This window comes from Protopterus annectens, chromosome 14.part0, assembly GCF_019279795.1.
Source record: "Protopterus annectens isolate FY-2018-M chromosome 14.part0, PAN1.0, whole genome shotgun sequence".
Classification (NCBI taxonomy): domain Eukaryota; kingdom Metazoa; phylum Chordata; order Ceratodontiformes; family Protopteridae; genus Protopterus; species Protopterus annectens.
This window is the reverse complement of record NC_056748.1, coordinates 160543754-160568264: the sequence shown is the minus strand read 5'-3', so window position 1 is coordinate 160568264 and position 24511 is coordinate 160543754. Positions and strand designations below refer to the sequence as shown.

General features: G+C 43.1%; 1 protein-coding gene across 1 annotated transcript in view; it reads left to right on the top strand.

Annotated features, from left to right (window-relative positions):
• The first annotated feature begins 19756 nt into the window (after positions 1-19756).
• TDRD1 (tudor domain containing 1) overlaps positions 19757-24511 on the top strand; it is a 2513511-nt gene continuing 2508756 nt past the window's right edge. The window contains exons 1-2 of the mRNA XM_044055533.1: positions 19757-19760; positions 20562-20670. Of these exons, the coding sequence (XP_043911468.1) occupies positions 19757-19760; positions 20562-20670 (113 nt within the window). The remainder of the gene's footprint in view (positions 19761-20561; positions 20671-24511) is intronic.

The window sequence follows — 24511 nt, the reverse complement described above, 5'->3', positions numbered from 1 at the left end:
ACAGAATCGAGCATCATCACCTCGAAGTCACTACCACGCACCTGCACCTAATAGGAACTTGTGTTGCTATGAAGAGCAAATGTGTAATACTTGGCAGATTTTTATAGGCTAGCAAAAATCACCCTCTTTCTCTACTGTCATTCTCTTCAAGAAAATGCCTTTATGGCACCTTCCACAGCATCATAAAAGAATGTTGTGCTAAACTTCAGACTTTGAGTTAAATCATTTTCTGTGAGCATAAGATTTTAAAGGTTAGTATTGAGCGCTTCCACATTTTAGTCAACTTTCTTTGTAATGAAAGACATCCTGGTGATGGCAGTTGTAGTTGTGGTATATTTCCACTGTGAGCTTTTGACAAACATGTATTCTGTCAGTTTTGCAGGTATTTGATTCCATAAGGTGTTTCATCGAGCCCTGAGATCATGTCTTATGACGGGAGGCTTTATAAATAGCACAAAAAAGGCAGGATGTGCGGTTTAGCTTTTGTAAAGTCACTGGTTTACTGATTTCTCTAGACAGTGTATACTACATGACATGCAGACCACAGTAGCTGATGAGCATACAAGTAGTACACCCATATGTAATGGTAAGCCACAGCTTTAAAGCAGGCTTCACAAGTGCTTATTTGGAAATGTGAACTGTTTGTTTAAATATAACTTCACTTGGGTAACGAGTTGGAAGCAGCAGGTAACTTAAGTACTTTGTTCCCAGCTTTAGTCTGTGATAAGCTGCCTTCTGTGCATTGATAAGGTACCTTCTTTGCAGAGCGAGTTTGGTGTTCCTTTATTTACTGTCTGGGGTCTTCAGCTTCCTTTCTTCTTCCAACAACATGGCAGATGGATTGATGAAGTTCCATATTGACATTCCATGTGTGTACATTCTGTGATGGGCAGGGATGCTATCCATAATTTACTTTTGTGCCTTCTTGTACCTTGTGTCTGAGCTAAACACCTTAACCATTATACCAGTCCTCCAACCTAGATAAGTTCATATATAGGTATGAGGCTAGCTGATCTTGTGGGCCATTTTAAGCATAGCAAATTAGCACATGTGAGAATCAAACCTTGCATCTGTAAGGCAGATATATTAACCATTATGCCAACCTCCCTCTGGTTTCTACCTTTTGGGTTTGTAAGGTAAACTTCTGCTCTTTTCAACACTGAGCTGTAGTAGGTGTAGCTGCGATGCAAGTGTCAGTAAATTGAAAATACCCTACTTTGGGGTGTCTTAGTGTTGGGATTAAAACAATATGTGGAGGTTTGAGTCTCGCCTGTTGCTATAGCTGTACCTTTGTACTTGTAAAGTGCAATAATTAAAAAAAACAAAAAAAAAAACAAAGGAAAATTGAAGAAAAACACAAGAGGACGTATTGATTGCAGATGCTAATTTTGTGTGATAACACTGGATCCAGTGTTGTCTGTATTCATCTGATTTCAAGTATGGATTGTCATATGACTTTGGCATCCATCTTGAAGCAGTTTGGTACCAGAGTGCTGATCCTCTCCTTCCCAAAATGTTCTGATCCCCACCTCAGTACCCCAGCTCTCATTTGCCACCTGAATATTAGGAAACTTTTTCGAGGGCTCCAATGACCTGTCCTTCTAAATGCAGTTTTGCTGAAACTTTACTGTCACCATTCTCCTTCCTTCTGTACTTTTAACTCTTTTCTTAATTGTTAGATGTCAGCTCGGAGGGTAAGTGTGAGAGATTCCATGCAAAGACTCAAGTTTCCGCTACATCTCAGTCATTTGTTCCTAAAACTCTACAGTCTAGGATATTCACACTTAATACCCTCCTTGAGGCTCAACGTATGAAATGTTTGGCCCACTACAGAATTTCAGAAGGCCCATACTTTGGCCTCCTGCCTAAGAAAAATATTAAAAGACCGGGGGGGGGGGGGGGGTTCTTCTGCTGTCATCTCAGAAATGGATGCGTGTCCCCTTAGGTGGTCAAACCTCTGTGGTACACCAGATGTCTTCTCTCAAGCAGTATACTATGACTATGTTGAAGGCTAGTACGACTCCTGAAGCCTTACAGATTGTCATCTGAACTGCAATTCATATTGAGAGCCTCTTCAGATCCTTGTATGGGAAAAGATTTCCTGTTCCCTGATAGAAATGTGCCAAGGCTAAGAATCTCTTAAGCTTTTTCAGGCAGTCATCACCCCTAAAAAGGAAAACTTAGATTTGACAGCTCTTTTTGCATCCAGGGAGAAAGAATGGATTGATTTTTCTTGGGGGTAATGGAAGGCAATAATGTCTCTGAAACCACTTTACTTTGCGACTCCGCTTTCTCAGGCCAAACCACACAAACAGGCACTAGATTTTTCATCTGACAGGGATTCTGATATTTCTGTCAACTACTCGTTCGTTACCCAGTTTCTGATGGGTACCTGGACACCTTTTGGCCCATTTCTTTGGCACCGGATTCTCAGCTTCCTGCACCAAAAAAGCCAAATGGATTCTACATATTTCCAGATGAACTTTAAGTACCTCTACAAAAACCCTTTGGCAGACCCAGCTGCAGTTTCTTTGACCTCAGACAAACCCAGGTTGCTCGTTGGTACTAATGTTCTCCCCATGACAAGGGCGGTTGAGCACTGGACAGGTGGGGTAAGAATGTGTACACTTCCTCCACTTAAGTGTTCAGAGATGCAAACTACCAAACTCAAATTTCCAAGCTTGGGAGGGTGGCCTAATGGTTAAGGAGTTTGCCTTACAAACAGAAGGTGCAGGGTTTGAGTCTCACAAGGGATAATTGGCTAGGCTTAAAATGGCTCGCAAGGGCAGTTAGCCTAGTATTAATTTAATTTTTTTTAATTTTTTTTTTTTAATTTTTTATACAGTCCTTAAGCAAGGCCATCAGAGTGCCATATTGTGGAGTCAAAACAGCATATACATCCTTTAGTGGTGTAGACTTCTGAAATAGCCAAACACAGTATAAAACGCATCTGTAATGCTGTGGATGCCTCTTCTAGGGCAGCTGTCTCTGGATCATTGATCAGGCTGTTTCCCTGGCTAGGAGGCCAACCTATCCTAGAAGATTTAAAGTGTAAGATTTTAGACTCCACAATAGGATAACATTGTCCTTGTTTGGCTCACGAGATGCCAGTCTCTTCAAGGCTTTGCACAGACAAGCAAGACAGTGACAGATTGGTCAGATTCTGCTGTCTACAGTCTCGAGGTACCATTGAATTTATCCAGGAAAATCTGCCTCCTATGCCAAGAGAGCTACAACTCCTCATAATCAAAGGAAAATTCCTATGAAAAGGTTCCCACATTAAACTGAGGGATATCCCTCCTGGGAGGCCTAAGATTGGTAGTAGACCCCATGACTATTCCACGCACCCCCTCCTCCAAAACCTACCCCTCCTTCCTCCCTGTCCAAAAGGCTTTCACTTTCGTTAACTTTCTGGGAAGCAGTAACCTCAGACAAGTGGGTCTTGTGCATTATCAATAAGGGTTACTCTGTCTTGGGAGAGCAGCCTAACTCCTGAGAGAATCCCACTCCTTTTACCAGATACACCTTCTAGACCCCATCATGCAAGACTTAGGCCCAGGGAACAATAGAAGACGTCCTCCAACCCTATCCATGAAAGGGATTTTACTCCATAATCTTTGCCTTAAGGAAAGGTGGTCACTGGGGACTTCTTGGAACTCTCTAGGCCAAGCACCTTTGAGAGTTTTCTCCTTCAAAATGTTGTCCTTACAATCTCTTCTACTTTTCCTACTACTTAATCTTTTCTGGTATCATTAGGTCTAAAGTATGCTTAGCTTCATATTCTCATCTGCCCTTCTTGCAGAAAATTTCTAAGGTTCTTTAATGGGTCATCACATTTTCAGCTTACTGGTTTTGCACTTAGTGAAAACCCTTGGGGCTGTAGGGGCTGTAGCAAGACCAAAGTGTCTGGCTCCAGAAGTCGCTTTCTTCTGCACTCAGGCCATACAGATTTTCCCTCATCTAAATTGGCTACTCCAGGCTTTATCCAGGGATGTTCTTCTAAAGGACCTTCATTACACTGGGCATCTTTTGACACTTGAGTTCACCAGTAATTACAAAAAATCCCAGCTCATTCTCACCCAATAGTTGACCTTTCTGGAATGCAGTCTGGACACATCTGCCATGTGTTTCTCTGTTCCTTAGGTCACCTGCATGGCCACAGAGTTCTTAATGCTTTCCATCAAAGGTAATTGCCCAGCCAGACAAGCTGTCAGGGCCCTGAAACTCATGGCTGCCTCCATCTCTATGCTGCCCCTCACCAGACTCCACATGAGGAAAATACAGCGGTATCTGAAGTCAGAGTGGTCCCAGCACTGTCGCATTCTTGATGCCAACATTCCTCTTCCTTGCATGAAGAAGGAATTCCTTTTGTGTAGCAACCAGGTTCTGCTGAACCCAGGTCTTTCATTCACTTCAGACCACACAACCAAGTTCTATTTTACAGATGCTTCAGACAGAGTGTGGGGGTGGAACTTGGAAGATGACGCAATCCAAGGGGCGTGGCCTGCCTGGGTACTCAAATACATCTACTTAAAGGAAATGACAGCACTTCTACAAGCTGTCATATCTTTAGAAACCACACCCTCTGGTGCACATGGACAACACCACGGTGATGTGGTACATAAAGAGGGGTTTATATTACCTTATCAAATGATGAAAAGAGCGAATGCTCTTTCATCCATCCGAAAAGGTCGAAACCCCTAAAGAGAAGACACAGAACAGCAATTTTCCCCCCCAGGGAGAAAAAATTGCTGCTCCGCAAAAAAAAAAAAAAAAAAAAAAAAGTTCAAACACAAATTGAAGTGGGGGGCTGTGCCCTCCCACCCCCCCTACTTAAATATACTAACTCTGAGATCGCACCATAGTGGAGGAAATGGAAAAGTCCCGAAGACGGCGCACCTTTTTTTTTTTTTCCTGTGTCTTCACTCTTCGTGGGTTTCGACCTTTTCGGATTGATGAGAGTTCGCTGTTTTCATTGTTCGATAAGGTGATATAGACCCCATAAACAAGCAGTGATGTAAAAGATCCTTTCCCCTCTGCAGACGAGCACAGGAGGCCTGGCACCTAGCCTGTCAGCTGAAGTTTCACACTTGCAGTAATGTATTTTCCCTCTGAGCAGAGCATATTGGTACTATTTGTAAGCAGGCATTTGGAAGACCCTAACAAATGGCCCTTGAACACACAAGTGTTGATCCCCCCCCCTCTCTTGGAGCTGTAGCAAGACCAAAGTGTGTGGCTTCACTCTCCACCTTCTGACACCTTGTCCAGGACAGCACTGGTTCCTACTCCTGTTTAACCTGCCAGTGGGAAAATACTGGAGAATCCCTCCAAAACCAGATCTAATTACGCAACAGGGAGGCAGCTCCTTCTTCCCAAACGCTAAACGCCAAAAAGTGTATAGTCATCCCCTTTGGCAAAAACAAAGTGCCCACAAATTACCACATAGGTGGTAATCCATTAAGTACGGAAGAAATAATTAGGGTACCTTGGGGACTCAAGTTGATAGCAATCTCTCATTTGACAACCACGTGGCCAAAGTGGTTAGAAAAACATTTTATATAGCCCACCTAATCATGAAGGGATTCACATCTAGATCAGGGGAGGTCATCGTGCCTCTTTACTCATCCCGCCCATAATTGAGTACAATGCCCCTTTTGGGATGTACCTTACCAGACACCTGCAGCAACTGGAAAGACCCCAAAAGTACCTCACCAAGAGGATCAAAGGGCTCAAACAGATGCCTTATGCTGCCCGGTTAAAGAAACTCCAGCTCTACTCAGTGGCATACCGCCTGCTCAGAGGCAACCTGTGCCTGACGTATAAAGCCATGTCCAACCTGGAATTAATGGACATGCTGCACCTCAGAAAATCCAAATCCCGTCGAGCTACCCGCTCGAGAGACTTGAACCTCAGCACTGAAATAAATAGGACATGCTGGAGGGACAGGTTCATAACCCAGAGGCTCCCTTCACTCTGGAATAAAATCCCAGCCCAGGTTAGGCAGAGTCCCTCATTGACTCTCCAAGAGGAATCTTGATGAGTGGATGGGAGATCGTAGGTTTACCCTGGGTATCACTTCTGTGTCACTATTAGACAGAGGCACAGTATACTAACCTCGAAAAAAGGGCATAGCAAAATTAATTTAAAATGGGTGGCGAAAGCCAAACACACTCTGACTAGGCTTATAAATGCCCTAGGGCAGATAGCCTAGTATGAACCTATGAACCTATAGACCTCTTTGCCTCCCCCACGCATCACCTGCTCCTGCTTTTTTGCACAAGCAATCCATCCATTAATTATAACTTTGGAGGATAGATGCCTTTTTCTTCTAAAGGATGGGGAAGCTTCTTTATGCATGCCCCCTCTACCTCTGCTCCCAAGGCTAATTCTCAAGGTCTCTTGGAGCTGTAGCAAGACCAAAGTGTGTGGCTTCACTCTCCACCTTCTGACACCTTGTCCAGGACAGCACTGGTTCCTACTCCTATTTAACCTGCCAGTGGGAAATTACTGGAGAATCCCTCCAAAACCAGATCTAATTACTCAACAGGGAGGGCAGCTCCTTCTTCCCAATGTGACCTCTCTGTCTAAACCTCTGGATGATGGAATTCTAATCCCTACAACTCTTCTGACCAAAGTTTTTAAAATCCTCCATGAAGCCAGGAAGTCTTTCATTTTCCACAAAGACAGGGTGAGCCTCTGGGCCAATCCATTCTTCATGCAAAAAGTGGTTGGTGAGCTAACCCTCAATCAAGCAATCAGTCTGCCTATCTTTTTCACCAACCCCCAAAATGATGGGCGGGAGGGGGATATTGTACTCTTTAGATGGTCACAGACAGTTGTGGTTTTACCTGGACAAAACTAAAGATAGCAGAAAAACAGATCAGCTGTTAGTCTCTTATGGATTCCAGGTTAGAACAACCAGTTTCCAAACAATCTATTGCTTCTTGGATCTCAGTCTATTTCCTTCTGCTACTCTCACCATAGAGAAACTTGACCCGCATGGCCAAAAGCACACTCCACTCGAGCAGTTGCTTCACGAGTTGCCATCTACAAGGGGGTGGGTATCGGGTAAATTTTAGAAACATTTACCTGGTTATCTGTTCACCTTCACAAAACACTACAAGCTAGATGGATGCCTTATCCAGGTCCAGGGCAGTGTTGGACAGAGCCGTTCTGTCTGACCTCATGGACTCTGTCTACTTTTGTCCTGTTAAACCTGCCATCCTTCTCTCTCTGTGTCTACAGCTCTGGGAATCGCCCATCTGTTAAGAATACTGCAACAGTAACTCTTGTCAGGACATAGTACATTTGTGTAAGAACTTGTTATAACAGGTTTGATTCTCGGCCGGGGTGCCTTCTGTGTGGAGTCTGCATGTCCTCCCTGCATTTTGTGTGGGTTTCCTCCGGGTGCTCCTTTTTCCTCCCACGTTACAAAGTCCTGCGTCTGGAGCTTTTCTCCCTGGGCCGCAACTGAAAAGTGGCTTGTTCCAAGTTGGACTTTCCTGGTAACAAATGTTAAATAAGTAACAGATGTCCTATTGAACACTGTTGTAGTATTTCTACCTTCCCATCTTATCCTCCTTCTCTTTTTTCCTTATTGGCACAAACACTATGCCTTACATGCACAGGTACACCCACAAACTTAGTATCCCAGGACCTGTCATTCCTCAGTTTTCTTCAGGCTGCTGCTGGCCTGAAGATAGTGTGAGGATCTCGTACATGCTTCTGACTTTATACCCAGATACTTACGAGCTGGTCATCATCCAGATACATGTCCTAGGAAGATGAACATTTGATGCCCTGACTGGGCGTTTGTGAGCTTCAACCCATCTGTTAAGAACAGTGCAGCAGACGTCAGTAGGACATCTACTGTTAAGATAAAATGTCCTGCATAACACTTTGGCAATATTCATGACATCTGGGATCTCTTGCCAAGGATAGCCCTATGTCCGGCCAATATATCAAAGCCTTTATTACGTAGGGAGCATCATATACCATATGTATGCTCCCTACACATGTGTAGGTCATAAAGGTGACGTATGTATGCTTCCAACTTAGACCTTCATTACCACCAGCCTGAACACCATTGTTGTATTTGGGTCTAAACACCCTTTGCCGGTTTTACAAGTAAGTACCATGTAGGGTTTCTTTTTATTATATGTTCTTTTTTTTCTTTTCCTTGTATTGTTTACTGAGTTACATGACATCCAAGAAAGGGAAATGTCGTTGTGGGTGGCAGATTCCCCTTAAAGATTGGCATAATTTCGTTTAGGTGCATGTCACAATCATACTTGGTGTTCCATCCCTCAGGCTTTTGTACCAAAGACTTTGTGTAGCCACCTTTTTTCACTTTTCATTTATCTTGAGAATCAACGTCTCAGGCTTTTGGCCCAGTGAATTATGACTGAATCTGTTCACCCCAGGGTACAGCTGCCACTCAATTAGGAGGTCAAGAAGTCTAGAATTGAGTCTGCTGCTATCCAGCCTTCACTGGAACATCTCTCAAGGTGAGTGAGAAACAAGCAAGATAGCCTGCTGTTACCTTCGGTTTACTTTGCTGTGACCTTCTTGGAGACCAGTACAGAACTTGCTTCTTGCAGATCGAGGGATGCTTTGCAAACGTCCACTGCAGATGGTGAGGGGAAACCACTTATGATTTCCTAGGGGCCCAAAGGGATTCCTAAAATTCTTGTATGGGAACAGGTGCAGGGTACCTTGATTGAATATAGACAGTGGTCTGAACCTTTGTTTTTTGTCAGAGCGGACATCCCTATGAAGAAAAGGCAAAAGACTAAGCATGTGGTGTCTACTCCATGGGATCCACAAAAGGAATGTCAGGACTTTACTCAAGGCTTTTGCAGTACATTGATGGCATTGAAGCATCCTGTGGATGTTTCAGTTCCTGTTGCTCCTTTGTTCTATGTCCCTAAGAGGGCTAGGGACCCAGAGTCTTCGTACGACGATTCTGAGGTTGACTCCTAACCCTATTCTTTCCAGTTGCCTTCACCTTTAGATTATAGGTCTGAGGAGGAGGAATCTCAGTCCTGATTCTCCTTTAGAGGCACTTTCCTTTGGTGACACTGTCCTGCCCATAATGGAGCATTTCAAGTGGGATTTCTCCCATGTTTTGAATATCCAGAAGCGGTATGAGTTGTTACAAATCAACTCTCGTAAACCTTCATCTGTCCCTCCTGAGTTGATGGCTCTGTTTGGATATCTTTTCTACTGCTTCTCTGACCCCAGATTCTCAACCTCCGTCTCCTGAAAAACCCAATGGGTTCTGTAAGATGTTGGATGCTGCAAGTTCTTGTATATAAGTGCCTTTCTTCTAATCCTGCAGCGATATATATATATTTTTTAATACTAATAAGCCTTCTAAGCTGTTGGTTGTCTTCTTCCAAGCTCCTCCTTTAGGATAAAGAGAGTAGAGCCATTGAGAGAATTGCTAAAAGGTATACTCTTTGACTGCTTTAGCGTTCAGGATCATCACTTACCAGACTCTTATGACAAGGTACATACTGTCTCGTTTCCCAGACTGGGAAGAATTTCTAATATGCCTGACTCTGAGGGTAAGACCTCAGCTTCCTCCTTTCTCAACTTTTCAGGTTGCCAGTCACTCTGTCAAATGCAGCTGTGATGCAGCAAATGCATCTTCTATGGTGCTGCCTCTGTCTGTGTGTTGAGGCGCTGTTCTTGGCTTCGCCTTCCAACCTTGCCAAATGATATCAAAGCAACATTTTTGCTGTGGCTGACCTTTTCATGACCTTACAGGATCAAGGAAAGATCATGAAAGATTTAAAGCAGATCTTTGTCTCATCTTTTCCCAAGTTTCAGAGGAACTTTCCTAGTAAGACTGCATTTTTGCATAGGCTACCTAGATAGCTTTCCAAAGGTAAGAAGGCTCCTAGGCATGTTTTATCTTATAAGCCTGCTCAAACGCCTAGGCCCCAGAAGCAGTCCTTTCCTGATAAGTCTGCAGCCATCCTACTGTCTTTGCCCTCTTTTCCGTTTGGCCAAGTTCCCTTGTCCTTCAGGTTTTTCTCTCTCTCCCTGTCTCAGTTTACAGCTGATTACAACAGACACCTGGGTTCTCTCCATTGTCAGGCAGGGTTATTTTACTGTCTGGTAGACCCTTTCCTGCTTTTCTAGTTATTTCTTATCCCTCTGCAGAACAGCTTCTTCATTTTCCAGGGGTATTGCAGGGACTACTGGGCCGGGGTACCATTTCACCAGTCCTGCAGACAGAGATGGGTTAGGCTTTTGATTCCAGGATACTTCTAGTTCCCAGGAAAGAGAAGTCAGAGACCTATCCTGCATCTTTCTTTTCTGAGCGGCTTTCTCAAAAGTGCCTTCTTTCTGAATGTTCTCTTCAGACTCTGTTTCCTCCGTTGCTTCCCAGACCTTTCTGGTTTTGCTGTATCTGAAGGATCTGTGTCCAGGAAATATTGGCATAGTTTGGATTTCTTTTGTCATTTTTAGTTCTGTGCTTAGGGCTTTCAACACCCCCAAGGGTGTACAACAAATGTCTAGCCTCTCTAGTTGCCTTTTGCAGGCCTTGGGGCATTCAAGTATTTTCTTATCTGCATGACTTCTTGCTTCAGGTTCCATCCTATTCCAGGCTGGGTCAGGATAGTCAGTTTACCCAGCTTCTTTTGCATAGCCTAGGGTTCACTTTCACCCCCCAGAAGTCAGTGTTCACTCCTTTTCAGCATCACATTTTCCTAGGCTGCAAGTTCCAGAGTGTTCCAATGCTGGCTTCTCTTTCTGCCTGTAAGGTTTCTTCCTACAAATTATTTTCTGTCTCTGCTTCCCTTGTCCTCTCTTCTAGCCAGAGAGTTTCTCAGAGCTGTGGGGTTCATGGCCACCACTGTCCCCATGCTTCCCTGAGCTAGGTGTCCTATGAGGAAGTTTCAGTGGCACCTAAAATTAGTGTGGCTTAAACATCTCCACCCACTGGACCATTTCATTCCTGTGCTGCCTTGTCTTAAGTTGGAATTTCACTGGTAGATTCGGTAGCTCTCTCAATTCAGGTGTTCTTTTTCACCCTTCTCAGCCATCTCAGAAAATCTTCACAGGTGCACAAGAGCAGGGGTGAGGAGCTGCCCCAGGCACTCTGAAAGTGTGAGGCCTTTGGTTCCGTTAGCAAAGGCTGGATCAGATCAACACCAAGAAAATGCAGACTCTCATTCTGGCCCCTCAAGATTTCCATGCATTCTGGGTCCTGGGTTCTTTGAAGGTTTATACTGATAACGCCACAGTCATGTTGTACATGAGCAAACAAGGGGGGATTGCATCTTAACTTAGCAGGTTAACCCTTCAAGCATGGGAAATGGCCATCAATTTGCAGGGCACCCTACAGGTGGTCTATATACCTTAAGAGTGCAGTCTTGTGGCAAATTTCCTCAGCAGGTCCAGGACACAGCCTCACAAATGGATGTGTTTCTGGACATAGTTCAAGTAGATCTGTCTACTTTTGAACAGGCAACTCCCTCAGTTCTGTTAGAGTCCCAAGTCCTTTGGCTTGGAAGGTGGATGCCAGCCTTTCCTTTGGAAGGGAATGTTCCTGTATGCCATTCCTCCCATTCCTCTTCTTTTAAGAGTCCTTCACAAAATTGAGAAGGGCTCTCCATAAATCTTGTTGGTGATTCCCTTTTGCCCAGACAGCACTAGTTCCCGGTCTTATTCCATCTGGCCAGGGGCAATCATCACACGTTACCTCACTGCATGGATCTTCTAACACAGGACAAAAGAACTCTGCTTTACCCTCATCTGTCCACTCTTTGACTGATGCTTTGACTGGTAGGGTTTTGATTCTTTTCCAACACCAGTTTTCTGTGGACATGTTAAGAGTTCTACAGAAGGTCATGAAACTCAGTACCAGAAAATTGTACATGTCCAAATGGAAGGGATTTTCTGGTTGGTGTCTTAAAACACCACCAGAGCCCCTTTTTAGTAGGGGGTCCCCCCTTAGTTCCTTCCTAACTGGGTGAACTACACATGCTGCCTTGGCATATTCTTCAGTGAAAGCATACTTGTCAACTATTTCGGCTTGTCTGCCACTTACTCCTTCTCTCACTTCTTGGTTTGAGGTCAGGCAGTTTCTTAATGGTGTCCTTTGTTAGACCCTCAAGAAAGCCTATTCTTCCTCCTAGAGATCTTAATTTTGTCTTTGAAAAGCTGACGCAGGCTGCTTTTGAGCCTGCCACTGCTTCTTTGCAACATTGTACTTGGAAAACTGTTTCAGAGGTTGCTTTAACCTTTGCCAAAAGACTGTCTAAACTACAGGCCTTTATGCTAGTCTCTGTTTTTTGGGTTTTCACAGAGACTGGATGTTTCTCCATACAAATCCTTTTATGCCCAAGGTGCTGATGAGTTGTCCTTTAATACAGTGTTTCTAGCTTCCTCCTTTTTTCCCTTTTCCCCAGTCCATTGGTGAGAAGGTCCTCCATACTTTGGATTTGCATAGACAGCTCTTTTATTATTTGGATAAAACAAAGGCCTTTTGTAAATTGATCAGCTTTTTGCCTTTTTTCATTCTGGGACATTGGGTTAGGCAGTTTGTAAGCAAACCATCTCCTCCTTCATTTTCAAGGTCATGTCTTTGTTACTCTTTTCATGGTAGGCAGTTATTTGCTTGAATGGGGGCTCGTTCTACTAGGGCAGTAGCTTCCTTGCTGACTTTCCACAAAGGTTTGCATGCCAGCTCCATCCTTGAAGCTGCTACTTGGTCTTTGGGTCACACATTCGTGAAGCGTTACAAATTAGATGTCATTTCCAGGGCCAGTCCATGTTTTTCCAAGGCTGTCCTGCATAAGTTTGAGGAGGGCTTCTCCTTCTCTTCCCTCCTCCCTGTCTTCACTTTAGCTTTTGTACTGTCCTAGAGATGATGAATACTGCAACAGTGATATGGAAGACCATAGTACGGTTGTGTAAAATCTTAGCAGTGCATCAGATGGCCTTTTCATTGTTGCAGTACTTCCTCCCTTCCTCCTGCCCCCTTTTATCTTCCTTTTGCATGGGTAGTGTTTGTTTTGGCTCAGAGGTTCCTCTCCATCTCTGCATTCCTTCCTTTTTCTGGATCTGCATTTCCTTCATTTCACTGGGGGTCCTATTTCTCTTGGGGCACTTCAGTTCTGAGTTGCAAGTGTATGTACGTCACCTTTATGCCCTATGCCTGCACTAGGAGTTTACATATGATGTACAGTGCTCTGTAGGTAATAAAGGCTTTGTTATACTAGCTGGATGTTGGGCTGTCACTGGCAGTAGATCCCAGAGGTGATTACAGCAGCAGTGAAAAGGAGGACATCAGCTGTATTGGTAAGATTTTATGCAAATGCACTCTTAGAGAACTGTATTTTTATCAGAATTGGTATTTTTTTCTTTGGTTAGATTTCTAGGGTTAGCACTGGATAGTGTCTTGGTGTAGGATTGTTTAAAGTGTATGCTGTGCTTTCTCTTAGGCAGATAGTTATATACATATATATATATATATATGCACATACACACATGATTTTATTAAAGGTGTACTTTGTGTTCTAGGACGAGTCAGGGCCGATGGGCAGTGGTTTAAAAAAGTGTACAGAATCTGGCCTAATCTCCCTCCCAGGATCCACACTCCTTGTGTGTATATTGCTTTGGTGCTGCCTGTCTTAGCACACAATGCCTGACCTACCCCTCCTTTAGCACTTGGGGTCTTGAAACTAGGTGGGGAAAAGCAAATTTTAAAAGACCTTCTTTCCCCTCTGACAAGGTCTGCCATGCTGTCCAGTTCCTCAGCGATCTCCTCTCCTCCAGGAAAAGACAAGAAATCTAAGGACAGATGGTAGGAAAAGAAGGATGATGAAGTCGACGGAAAACATGTTTGAGATAAATCAAAAGAAAATGAGAAATTGGCCTCTGAGAAGTCCTACAAGAGGATGCAGGATCTGGCACTTGTGTCCAGATTCTAAGAGTTTGAAACATTTGGAATAGTCAGTCCCTCTTGGTTCTGATTTTCCTTGTACCTGTTGAGTCCCAGACTGAATCAGATCTTTCAGGATAAGGAGGTACTCAACCAGCTTCAGTGGCATTGTCGAACTACCCATCTAGAAATTTGACCGAGCAAGATGTGGACAGGATGATGAGAAAGTTCATTAAAACATGGATTCAGCTCGGACTTCTCCCTATACTATCATCTTGGCGAACATACAGTGTGCTTGGGCCATCCACCCTTGTACTCTTTCTTACCTGTTCCTAATCTTACACTCAGACCTAGATATATTGATTCTGATCTGTCTCGGCTGGAGACTGTCGTACAAATGACTTCAGGTTTTGTTCCTCTTTCTGCTCTGATTTACTCTGATCCAGCCGGGACCTGGAACTGAAGCTTTGGTGCTGTGGTTCCAGGGGATGGGTCGACACTGAAGTTGTTGCAGCAGTCTCTTCCCTCTTGGTGCCTTGGCTCTCTAACCAGAGTCCAACCTTGGTGCTGAGCTGTCGAAGCCTCTTAGTTCTGAGGCTTCTTTCCTGTTTGGCGACTTGAGGGTTCTGGCAGAGCTGATGGTGTCTCCTCCCTGAGAGGCTTTTGAGTGGGTCCTTTTGATGCTAAGGGAAAATGCACATCCATCCAGTTCAATTCCATCCGAATCCTGGCAAGAGTTTAGTTCTGCTTTGCATCTTCCAGTTAGGCAGGAACAGACAGTTCTTCAGACTTTACAGGTTGCTTGCTATATCATCTCCCAGTCTCATTCAGAATCTTCTGACCCTGTCGGAAGCTGTCTGACTCTTCATCAGAGTCTGTCACGGAAGACAGACTTGGGTGAAACTGAAGGTTCCCCAAGATGCCCCTCTAAAGATGTCACCTTTGGCAAAATCATGAATTTATGAAGTAGAGGGGGGGATGGTCCACTGATGACCCTTCTCCAGATGAGGCAGTGTTCCTAGAAGCCTTTGTATCTTGCTCATCTTTGTCCTGGTTGGTACTTCCTGTTGACCCACTCATTGATTTCATGTCTCAACTAGCATGAAAGGATCCTGATGTGGAAGAGCTCATCCCTAAGAAACCTGACAATTTAAACAGCACCAGCAGAGTGGAAACATTGCAGCAAAGGTCCACTGATGGACACCATGGTAGTAGTTGTAGCTGCAAAGAAAGAGCTAATCTGAAAGTTGCTCTGTTCGTCCCCATAACAGGTGCCTGGGACTATGGATAGCTTTGGGAAATGGGCATATGCGTCGGCAAATTTTGTCCTTCAGGCACTGAACCAGTTAGTTAACGTCATTATTTCAGAGAAGTGACTTGGCAGATTTCCAAGTCTATCTCTCTGGTATTATGCCTGTCGATGTTCAGAAGACTGTGGACTTGCTTGGGGCTTGTTTAATGTCTTAATGACCCTGAAGCCTCCCCATGGGTTTCTGTGCCTGCTCCACCTTGGACCTCAATGCCTTCTCAAAGGCCTAGAGAACCTGATTCTTCAGGTGAAGATTCGGCGACTGATGAGGGATCCGTGCCTTATTTTTAGATGCCTTCTCCTTTGTCTTGTGATTCTGATGAAGAGGAATCCTTTGGAGGATGTGTCTTGTTAGGTTATCTCCTTGATTCTGAAGGATAGTCTTCTGTTTTCTATACTTTGTGTTCTGCCTCTCGGGTTTCTTGCCATTCTATTAAGGTCTGAAAAGGATGGAAAGACCCTTTCTGCTGTGGGCATGTTTTTTGACGCCTCAAAAAAACCTTTTGCAGGAATCGGAGGTGGTTGAAAAATGTGGTTCAAGAAGTCTCAGGGTCCTTTCAAGGCACTTGTGGAGGACGTTCCCCCAGAGGCAGGGGAGGAAACTGTAATGGACGAAGATGACCCCGTGGCAGAGGAGGCCCGCAGAAACAGGGTTCCAGCGAATCATTGACCCCAACCCTACCAGCAGTTCTGAAAGAAGGACCGATTGTCCACCTCTGGAGATAGTCTGGGACGCTTATCCCTGCACCAGGGAGCCTGGCTAGATGTAACTAAAGATACTTGGGTGCAGAGGATTATTTCCAGAGACTATATTATACCCTTGTCCCTTTCTCCCCCAATCCCAAGAAAAAATCCTTCATGAGCCACCCAGTTAGAGGGAACAAGCAGCAATTCAAATAAAGCTGCTAAAAAAAGTCATCCAAGAGGGCCCGCTAGGGACCAGATAAAATGCAGAACTTACTGAAGGTATTTCGTACTAAAGAAAACCAGAGGGGACTGGAGACCAATCCTGGATCTCTCTAAACTAGACAGTGTGAAGAACCAGGTTTCAGATGGCTATGGTTCAGTCCATTCTCCCCTTTCTGGGTAAGGACAATTGGATATGCACTATACACCTTCAGGACATGTACCATCACATAAAGATGAACAGATGGTCCAGAAGGTGCTTCAGCTTCTGGCTGGTAGCCAGTCGTTATTAATTCAGAGTACTGCCCTTTGGACTCACCACAGCCCTCAGGGTGTTTACCAAGTGCAGGACAGTCATAGCAGCTCAACTGAGACTGCAAGGATTCTGAGTGTTTCTATATCTAGACAGCTGGCTCATTGCCACTCCGACCAGACATCAGCTCATATGTGCAAGAGACTAGGTTCGCCAGAGTTGCGCTCGTCTGGGGATAACCATAAACTACGACAAATCTCATCTGCAACAACTCAGGCTTGTTTATAGGAGCAGTTCTCAGTACGTAGACGACCATTGCTTCTGTTCCATTACTGAGAGTTCAGACATGGTTAACAAATGTGAAATAAATAAAACGTCAAGTCAAAAAAATAATGTGCAGCACCTCCATTTCAGCCCGACTGATACTTCAGGCTCTGGGATCAGTGGCAGCAGCTATAACGTTGGTGCCACTTTCCAGGTTTTATATCAGAATTCTTCAATGGATGTTAGCTGCTCAATGGTTGATATTTTATCAACCTGTTTCATACAAGACAAGAATCACTCACGTCTACAGGAGATATCCAAAATGGTAGATTCATTCAGAACAGGTTCTGCAAGGTCATCCATTCATTCCCGTTCAATCCAAGGCCATAGTGACCACAGACATTTCTCAGCTGGGTGAGGCATATAAGGGGGAGAACAGCCCCAAGGCACCTGCTTTCTCAAGGAGGCCAATTTGCATGTAAATGTCCTAGAGATGAGAGCAGTTCTGTTAGCATTACAGGCATTTCAGAATGCTGTCCCTTTGGGGACAGTTGCAGTAGAGCTGGACAACATGTAGGTTGTCTTGTACATGAACAGGGAGGAAACAAATCCTACCCCTTGTGTCGAGGAGGTGTGAGTGTGTGTGTGTAATCTGTTCCAGTTTTTTTCTTCTAGTAATGCACATTCCTGGTAAATCCATTGTGATAGCAGACAAATTGAGCAGGTGCATTCTGTTATGAATGGTTCTGCAACAAAAAGATTGTAAATACATCCTTCTGACAATGTTGGCCACCCTTGCTGTGATCTGTTCGCATCCCCCTGAACAACAAATGCAGCAGCTGCTTTGCTCTAATTCCTCCATAGGGGGAATCCTCTAGGGGATGCTTTACTTCACGAATGCCCCCCCCCCCCCGGTCTCCTTTATGCATATGCTCCCACTCCTTTAATTCCCCAATTTTTTCAGAAAGCTGCAAGGTTGAAGAGCAAGGTAATCCTCATTGCCCCTTATTGACATCGAGAAATGTTTCCCTTTCTTTGGCCTCACTTGCTTCAGCCACCTGGTTTGTGGATCTAATTCCAGATCTCCTGTCTCACCCAACAAGTATGATGCATCCAGACATAGTGAAACTCAGGCTGGCTGCTTGGTTCCTCCAGTTCCATTAATAGACAAACTGTGCTCACTTCCCTGGTCTGTCGTATTCTTTTGTCCTCCCATATATATTACACCAAAAAACTGTACTCCAAGTGGAAGTGATTCATTTTTTGGCCTCAAAAATGTAATATGGACCTTTCTCTACTCCCGTTTGTAATATCTTCGAATTTCTAGCACATCATTTTGAAGAGGGAGCTAGTTCTTCTACTGTTAAAATGCAAGTCGCAGCAATTTCCAATTTTCATGCTGAAATAAATGGTTCTTCTGTAGAGCCCCATAAGTTGAGCAAAGTTTTTTTTTTTTTTTTTTTAATATAAAGGGCAGTCTACTCTTAAGGCCACCCTTTAAATATCCTTTCCCCTTGACACCTAAACCTTGTGCTGCCTCTTACACAATCCCTATTGAACTCCACAGCTACATGCAAATTCAGGTAACTTTCATGGAAGACAGTTTTCTTCAGCCAGAAGAATTTCTGAGATCCCAAGCATTGTGCTAGAAACCTTCATACTTGATTTTTCAGAGAGACAGTTACCTTACGTACCAACCCATCTTTTCTCCCAAAGGTGGGGTCAGAATAAATCACTTAATTTGCCAGTATTCTTTCCCAAAGTTTTCTAACGGAGAAGAGTACATATTTCATTTATTGAATATTCATAGACAGTTGTATTTTTACTTGCATAGGACCAAAAATATCAGAAATTCTAATTGCGTCTTTGTTTCGTATGCAGAACCAACACTGGGTAAACCAGTTACCAAAGTTAATCTATCAAGATGGATAATAAAACGTCATTTTCTTTGTATATAATAAATTGGGCATTGCTCTGACAAAACCTGTTTCGAGTCCAGTCCACCAAATCCATGGCAACTTCCTCAGTTTTTTAAACTGGTGTGTCCATGGATGAAATTTGTGCAGCAGGTACTTGGGCTACTCCCCATCTCTTTATTACTTATTACAAATTTGATTTGGTCTCCAGAGTAAGGTCATCATTTAGTTCTATGGTGCTAAGGAATATCCTTCCTTGAGACTGCCCTGGAAAGTAGGTAGCTGGGGACGCTGTCCCATCAGTTGAAGACCGAAGGAAAATTGACAGCATCAGATAAGTCCTCAGGTGGATTGCAAATGTTGGAGGTGTGGCAGGTAAAGAGGTAGCTGGCAATATATTTTTTGGAAGTGTGATGAGTTGGCAGACGTTTGAGATTCCCTGCAGACTGCTGTTCAAGATGCTGGGTGAGCAGATTGAACTGAATGGAGAGATGATTTTTTGAGCTATGATACAGAATCAGAATTGCCTAGACATAGTAAAGCCTTGCTGAGTTTTAATTATGGTGGCTGCCAAAAAAGCAATTACTAGAAAATGGAAATCAAAGTCTAGACCAACTTTACTAGAAGTCGTGAATGTAGTAACCGGGATAAAGCAACTGGAATTGGGATCTTTAGAAAAGGGAAGGAGCAAACTACACAGGAAAAATGGGAATTGTGGGAACAATATATTGCAGAGCAGGAACCAGGTTTAAGAGGCAGGATTTGAATGAGCTGTATAATGCTTAACTAACAATGACTGGGAAAGTATAAATGATGTATAATGTTTACAACTACAGTTGTTTCAGTGGTGTCTGTGATGTAAACTGTTTGTAACTAAAGTGATATCAGTTTGTATGTTTTTCATTTATATAAATGTAAGATTACCTTTGTTCATATGTGTAAATTTAATAAAGAAGTTTGGGGAAAAAAAACATCGGATAAAAAAGTTGTAAACTCACCACAACGTTACATCTGTTGTCCATTTTCATTCCTCCTCAACTCCCCTGTCACCAACCCTCATTCTTAAAGCTTCTGGAAGAACGAGTGCGTAGTGGGACCTGTATCTCCTTATTTTTTATATAAGCTCCAGATACAGTTTATATATGTGAAGAAAGCTTACTTTCTTCTAAGGCTGGAAACAAATTTGAGGTAAATGGGGTTGGTGCATTATGGGTAAGGGAGAAGCTCGAGAGTGTTTTGGTTGCCTCGAGCTTTAGCAACAGCCAAGTCAGATCTGAGGATTTGGATCTGAACCAATCAGTTGAGTAAGAATGAAAATGGACAATACAGATGGAACATTATGGTGAGTACATAACTTTTTTTTTTTTGTACTTAAGCATCTCCTGCATTTTCTAATTCAGGGGGTTAAAATGTGTTTCTATTTCAATTGCTTCAAAGTCCCCTCAGGCAAAAATACCTTTGATCCCAAAACTTAAAGTTGTTGCTGTCTTATATTACATTGTCTTGTTAAGCATTTAACTGCTTTGCTAGAATTTTTGTAGTGTAGGCCAATTTATTGTAGAAAGAAGCACTTTATTTGCCCTGCATGTTCATTTCCTCCCCATCCCAGGGCAGTAAATGTGCAATGACATGATTGCAGGACAGACTGACATTATTGCATACGTCTTGATTGTTCTTGTTTGGCCTGCACTTGGTTTTATAGTGACTGTTTTAAAATCTCTGTAGTGAATGTTGCTATGTAGTCTCCATAACAAAAAAAAAATGTGTGTATGTATATATGCATATATATCCCCACCCTGAAGTAAAAGTTTGCCAGCAAGTTGTGGGTATTTTTTAATTTCTGCTCCCTTTTCAGAACTTTTCCCCATAGGCTGCTGTTTTATCCTGCCTCACTTCTAAACGGTTTCTTGACTTTGCACCATGTTACTTTCAGGTTATCATATTGCATGTGGTTTATGCTTTATTCAGAATATGTATGCAACCATAATTTTCTCGCATGTTTTGTTTTAACAGGCTCTCTCAGGTGTTCTCGATGTAAGCAAACATACTACTGTTCAGTATTGTGTCAGAAGTATGATTGGCCTGCACATAGGAATGTATGCAATCCACTTAGCACCACCAAGTAAGTTAATAAACATGCATTACGTTTCTGTTTATTTAATTAAAATAATCCATTATTTTTAGGAACAGTTTTCAGAATTTGTTCTGCTGTGCAATTGTTTTACTTGCTGTTTCAGCTTCCTGATGCAAGCTTTAGGTGAAGTCCAAATCTTAAAGGGTGATCTGTATAAAATCATTGTTACTCCTTTCAGTGGGACTTTGTCTAGATAATCTGCAAACCAAACTGTAGGCTGCATCATTGGTGCACCAAGCTGTTGGCTTGAACCAGTGTGCCAGTATAGGAGGGAACTACGGATCTGCAACAACTCTGAACATGTCCTTCCATATCACTGTTGCAGTAGTCTGCATATAAGGGATGTCTGTTCCTGGGCAGCCCATCGCTTAGCCAGTATAAGATCTTGTTTGTCTGTACGTCACATTTATGGTCCCCACACAGAATGTAGAGCATAAAAGAGTGTCCTTTCTTATTTGTGTGAGATTTTGCAGTCTGGCTTGACCTGTTCTTCTGTGAAGGCCCATTTGTTAGCTATTGCTGCTTGTTTACTCTTGAATCCTCCTTGACTTCTCGTTTTAAGGTCAAGAAATTTATTAGAGTCCTGCATATTAGGCCTCCAAGAAAGCCTATTCCTCCTCCTTGGGCACCTTAATTTTGTTTTAGGAAAAAAAAAATGACTCCGGATCCTGTTGAGCCTGCAGATTCTGCTTATTTGCAACATTATACATGGAAAAGTGTTTTGTTGCTAGCTCTTATGTCTGCTCATAGGGTTTCTGAGCTCCAGGCCCTTATATCCAGTCCTCCTTTTTTGTTTTGTCATAGGGGACTAATCATCCTCTTATGCCCAAGGTAGTCTGAGTTGTCCTCATATCAGCTGGTACAGCATCCTTCCTTTTTCCCTTCTCCACAGTCTGCTACTGAGATAGTCTTGAATACCTTGGATTTGCACAGACAGTTCGGGTACTATTTGGATAAAACTAGGACTATTCATAAGTCTGATCAGCTTTTTGTTTCCTTTCATCCCAGCTCTTTAGGTGTGGTTGCCTCTAAGCAAACAGTCTTCTAGATATCTAAGGGCTATTATCTTTTGTTTTTTCCATGGCAAATTTCTGTCTGCTTGTATTGGAGCTCATTCCACTAGAGATGTTGCATCTTCTGGTGCCTTCAAGGGGTTGGACACTATTTCCATCCCTGAAGCTGTTACTTGTTCTTCCATGCATACCTTTAATCGAAGTTATAGGTTGGATATGGTTTCTAGGGCCAGAGCAGGATTTGCTGAAACCATTTATGTAGATTTGTTGAGGGCTCTTCTTAGTCTTCTATCTCCCATTCTGTTTATTGAGCTTTTATCCGTTATGTTCCTGAATACTGCAACAGTGATATGGAAGGACATAGTACAGTTGTGTAAAATCTTACCTTAAAAGTAGTATTGCCTCCATCCCTTCAGCCTTGTCTTGTTGATTTTGCATTTTTTCCTTCTGGATGTGCATTGCCTCCTTTGTCCTATGATGACTGTTCTCTTAAGGGGCAGTTCAGTTCACTTCTGGTAGTTGAGTCCATGTGTCCCTTTTATGCCCTATGTTATATGCAGGGAGCAGAAATGTGACGTACAGTGCAAACAAGACATTTTTTGAGCGTGTCTATACTGGCTGTATGATGGGCTGCGTGGGAAGGGACTTAATTTGCGTACTGAATACTGCAAAAGTGAAGAGAATGACATATACTGTAAATATTTTATGCAGCTGTACTTTTATTAACACTTGTTCATGTGTGCAGACTTCGTAGTGTGTTCAGTCATCCGTCTTGGTCAGCTTCAGCATCAGACACTCTGGCAGATAACTTACCCTTCGTGGACCCTTTATTGCATTAATTTCTTAGAGAAAGTTACTTTATGTTGTTCCAGAAGAAGGGGAAGTTTGACTTTGAGCATCAGATTTGCTGTAAGAACAGAGTTAAATTCATAAGTTTATTGGTATATACTAGGCTAACTACCACCAGGTCCTTTGTTAAGCCTAGCTGCACAACCCAACCCATTTGTGTATCCATGTACCATGGATGTGTATTTCGAGGGGGGTATATTAGTAGGTTGCTAAAGGTTTAGTGTGAGTGATTTTTGTGAGTGGGAGAGTGTTTGGAGATATTTATTGTCTGCATCTGTCAGAGACGTGGGGGCCAGATTAGGGGTGAGTTTTCAATTTTCCATCCACTAGTCAAGGTTACATTTGAATAGGTTCACATGGATGAGTGTGGGGATTCTTTGAGGGGCATAACTGTCTTGCTAGCATGTTCTGTTCATGTCACAAGCAATGTTTAAATCTTTTGATCAACTGTTACTGATGGTGATAATTTTAGAGATGTGCAAAAGGTCCATCAGGACTGGATCTGAGGATGCCTTGTATGCCAGGCATAGATTGCGCTTCGGTAACCTGTAGGAGACTTCATGTAGCAAGAAAGCTTTAAGGCCATCTCTATAGGACAGTGTGTTAATAACCTGGATCCTCTTGGTAGGAACCTCTGTGGGTGTTAATGTTTTGCATGTCTGGTCAGGTACTACATGATGGGTCTGATAAGGGCCGAGTAAAGTGTTGCTATAACTTCCTTGGACCTGGATGCTGTACCCTTACTTATAACTTTCGTGATAGAATGACCAGCATGTTGCCAATTTCATAAGAAAGTCAAATCCCAAATTACCGTCTACATATGTTCCCAAAAGTACTGAGTCACCTTTTAGGATGTATGTTATCGGTGGATTAATTAAACTGGGTGGACTTTTCCCAAAAAGCCATATAATGTACTCCTTGGTTCTAAGTTCTAATCTATGGTTTTGGCGTCCGTCATTTGTCTTGTTAGACTGCCTTGCAGATGTTAGTGTTGCCGGGGGAATATTTGAAAGCTCCCTGTTTGCAGTCATCTGCAAACTTGGTGAGCCAGAGGCCCCTGACTTAGCTGTGACCTCTGAGAAGTACATTCCAACCAGGAGTGGTAGCACTGAACCTTGAGATACTAATGTAGTGACCACCCTCTTGGTGGAGGTGGTCTCACCATTCCTGACTTGTGTCATAGTTGAGCCAGCTGGCAATCTAGTGAGTTATGGAGGGATTTATGCCTATTTTAGTGAGTTTGTCAAAAGTATGAGTGAGATAATGTTATTGAACACCTTAGCCATATTAAGGTAGGAGGAATGCACCATTTTAACCTCATCCATTGCCTTGGTGACCTTTTCAAAGAAGTCTGCCAGTTTCCTTTGACAAAACCAAACTGGGATGGGTCCAGTATCTTTAGGTTGCCAGTGACTGATGGTCATTTCCATGATAATTTACTCCATGGCTTTACATATTAGACAAGAGTGACTAATGAGTCTGTTTCCATTGTGTGTTGATGGTCAACTCTTCGAGAGGATAACATTTGCAGTCTTCCATTCATGTGGTACATAGCCTGTTTTGAGGATGTAGTTGAAAAGTGACTCAAGTGGTTCTCATAGGTCATGCTTAAAGCTGTTTAGGAGACATCCCAGGATATTGCCTGCGTATTTGATGTCTAGGATTACTGCCATGACTTGCTTCCTGCTAATAGTTGGGGGTTGTGCTAGTAGGGATTTCGCTGGGGGAGCAAGTGGGGGTGAAGTTTGAGCTGAATTTGTCAGCTAGTAGTGTCGCTGTCACTGCTTGATGAGGGTGGTACCATTTGCCACCAGTTCAGCACACTGCTGTGTTACCTATAAGGTTTTGGACATGGCTGTAGTAGAAGGCCTTGTGATTGTCTTGACTTAGTAATTATCCTTGTTGGATTTAATTAGTCCTCTTAGTTTCCTGTTTAGTTTAGTGAGCCCTTGTCATTATAGGTTCAT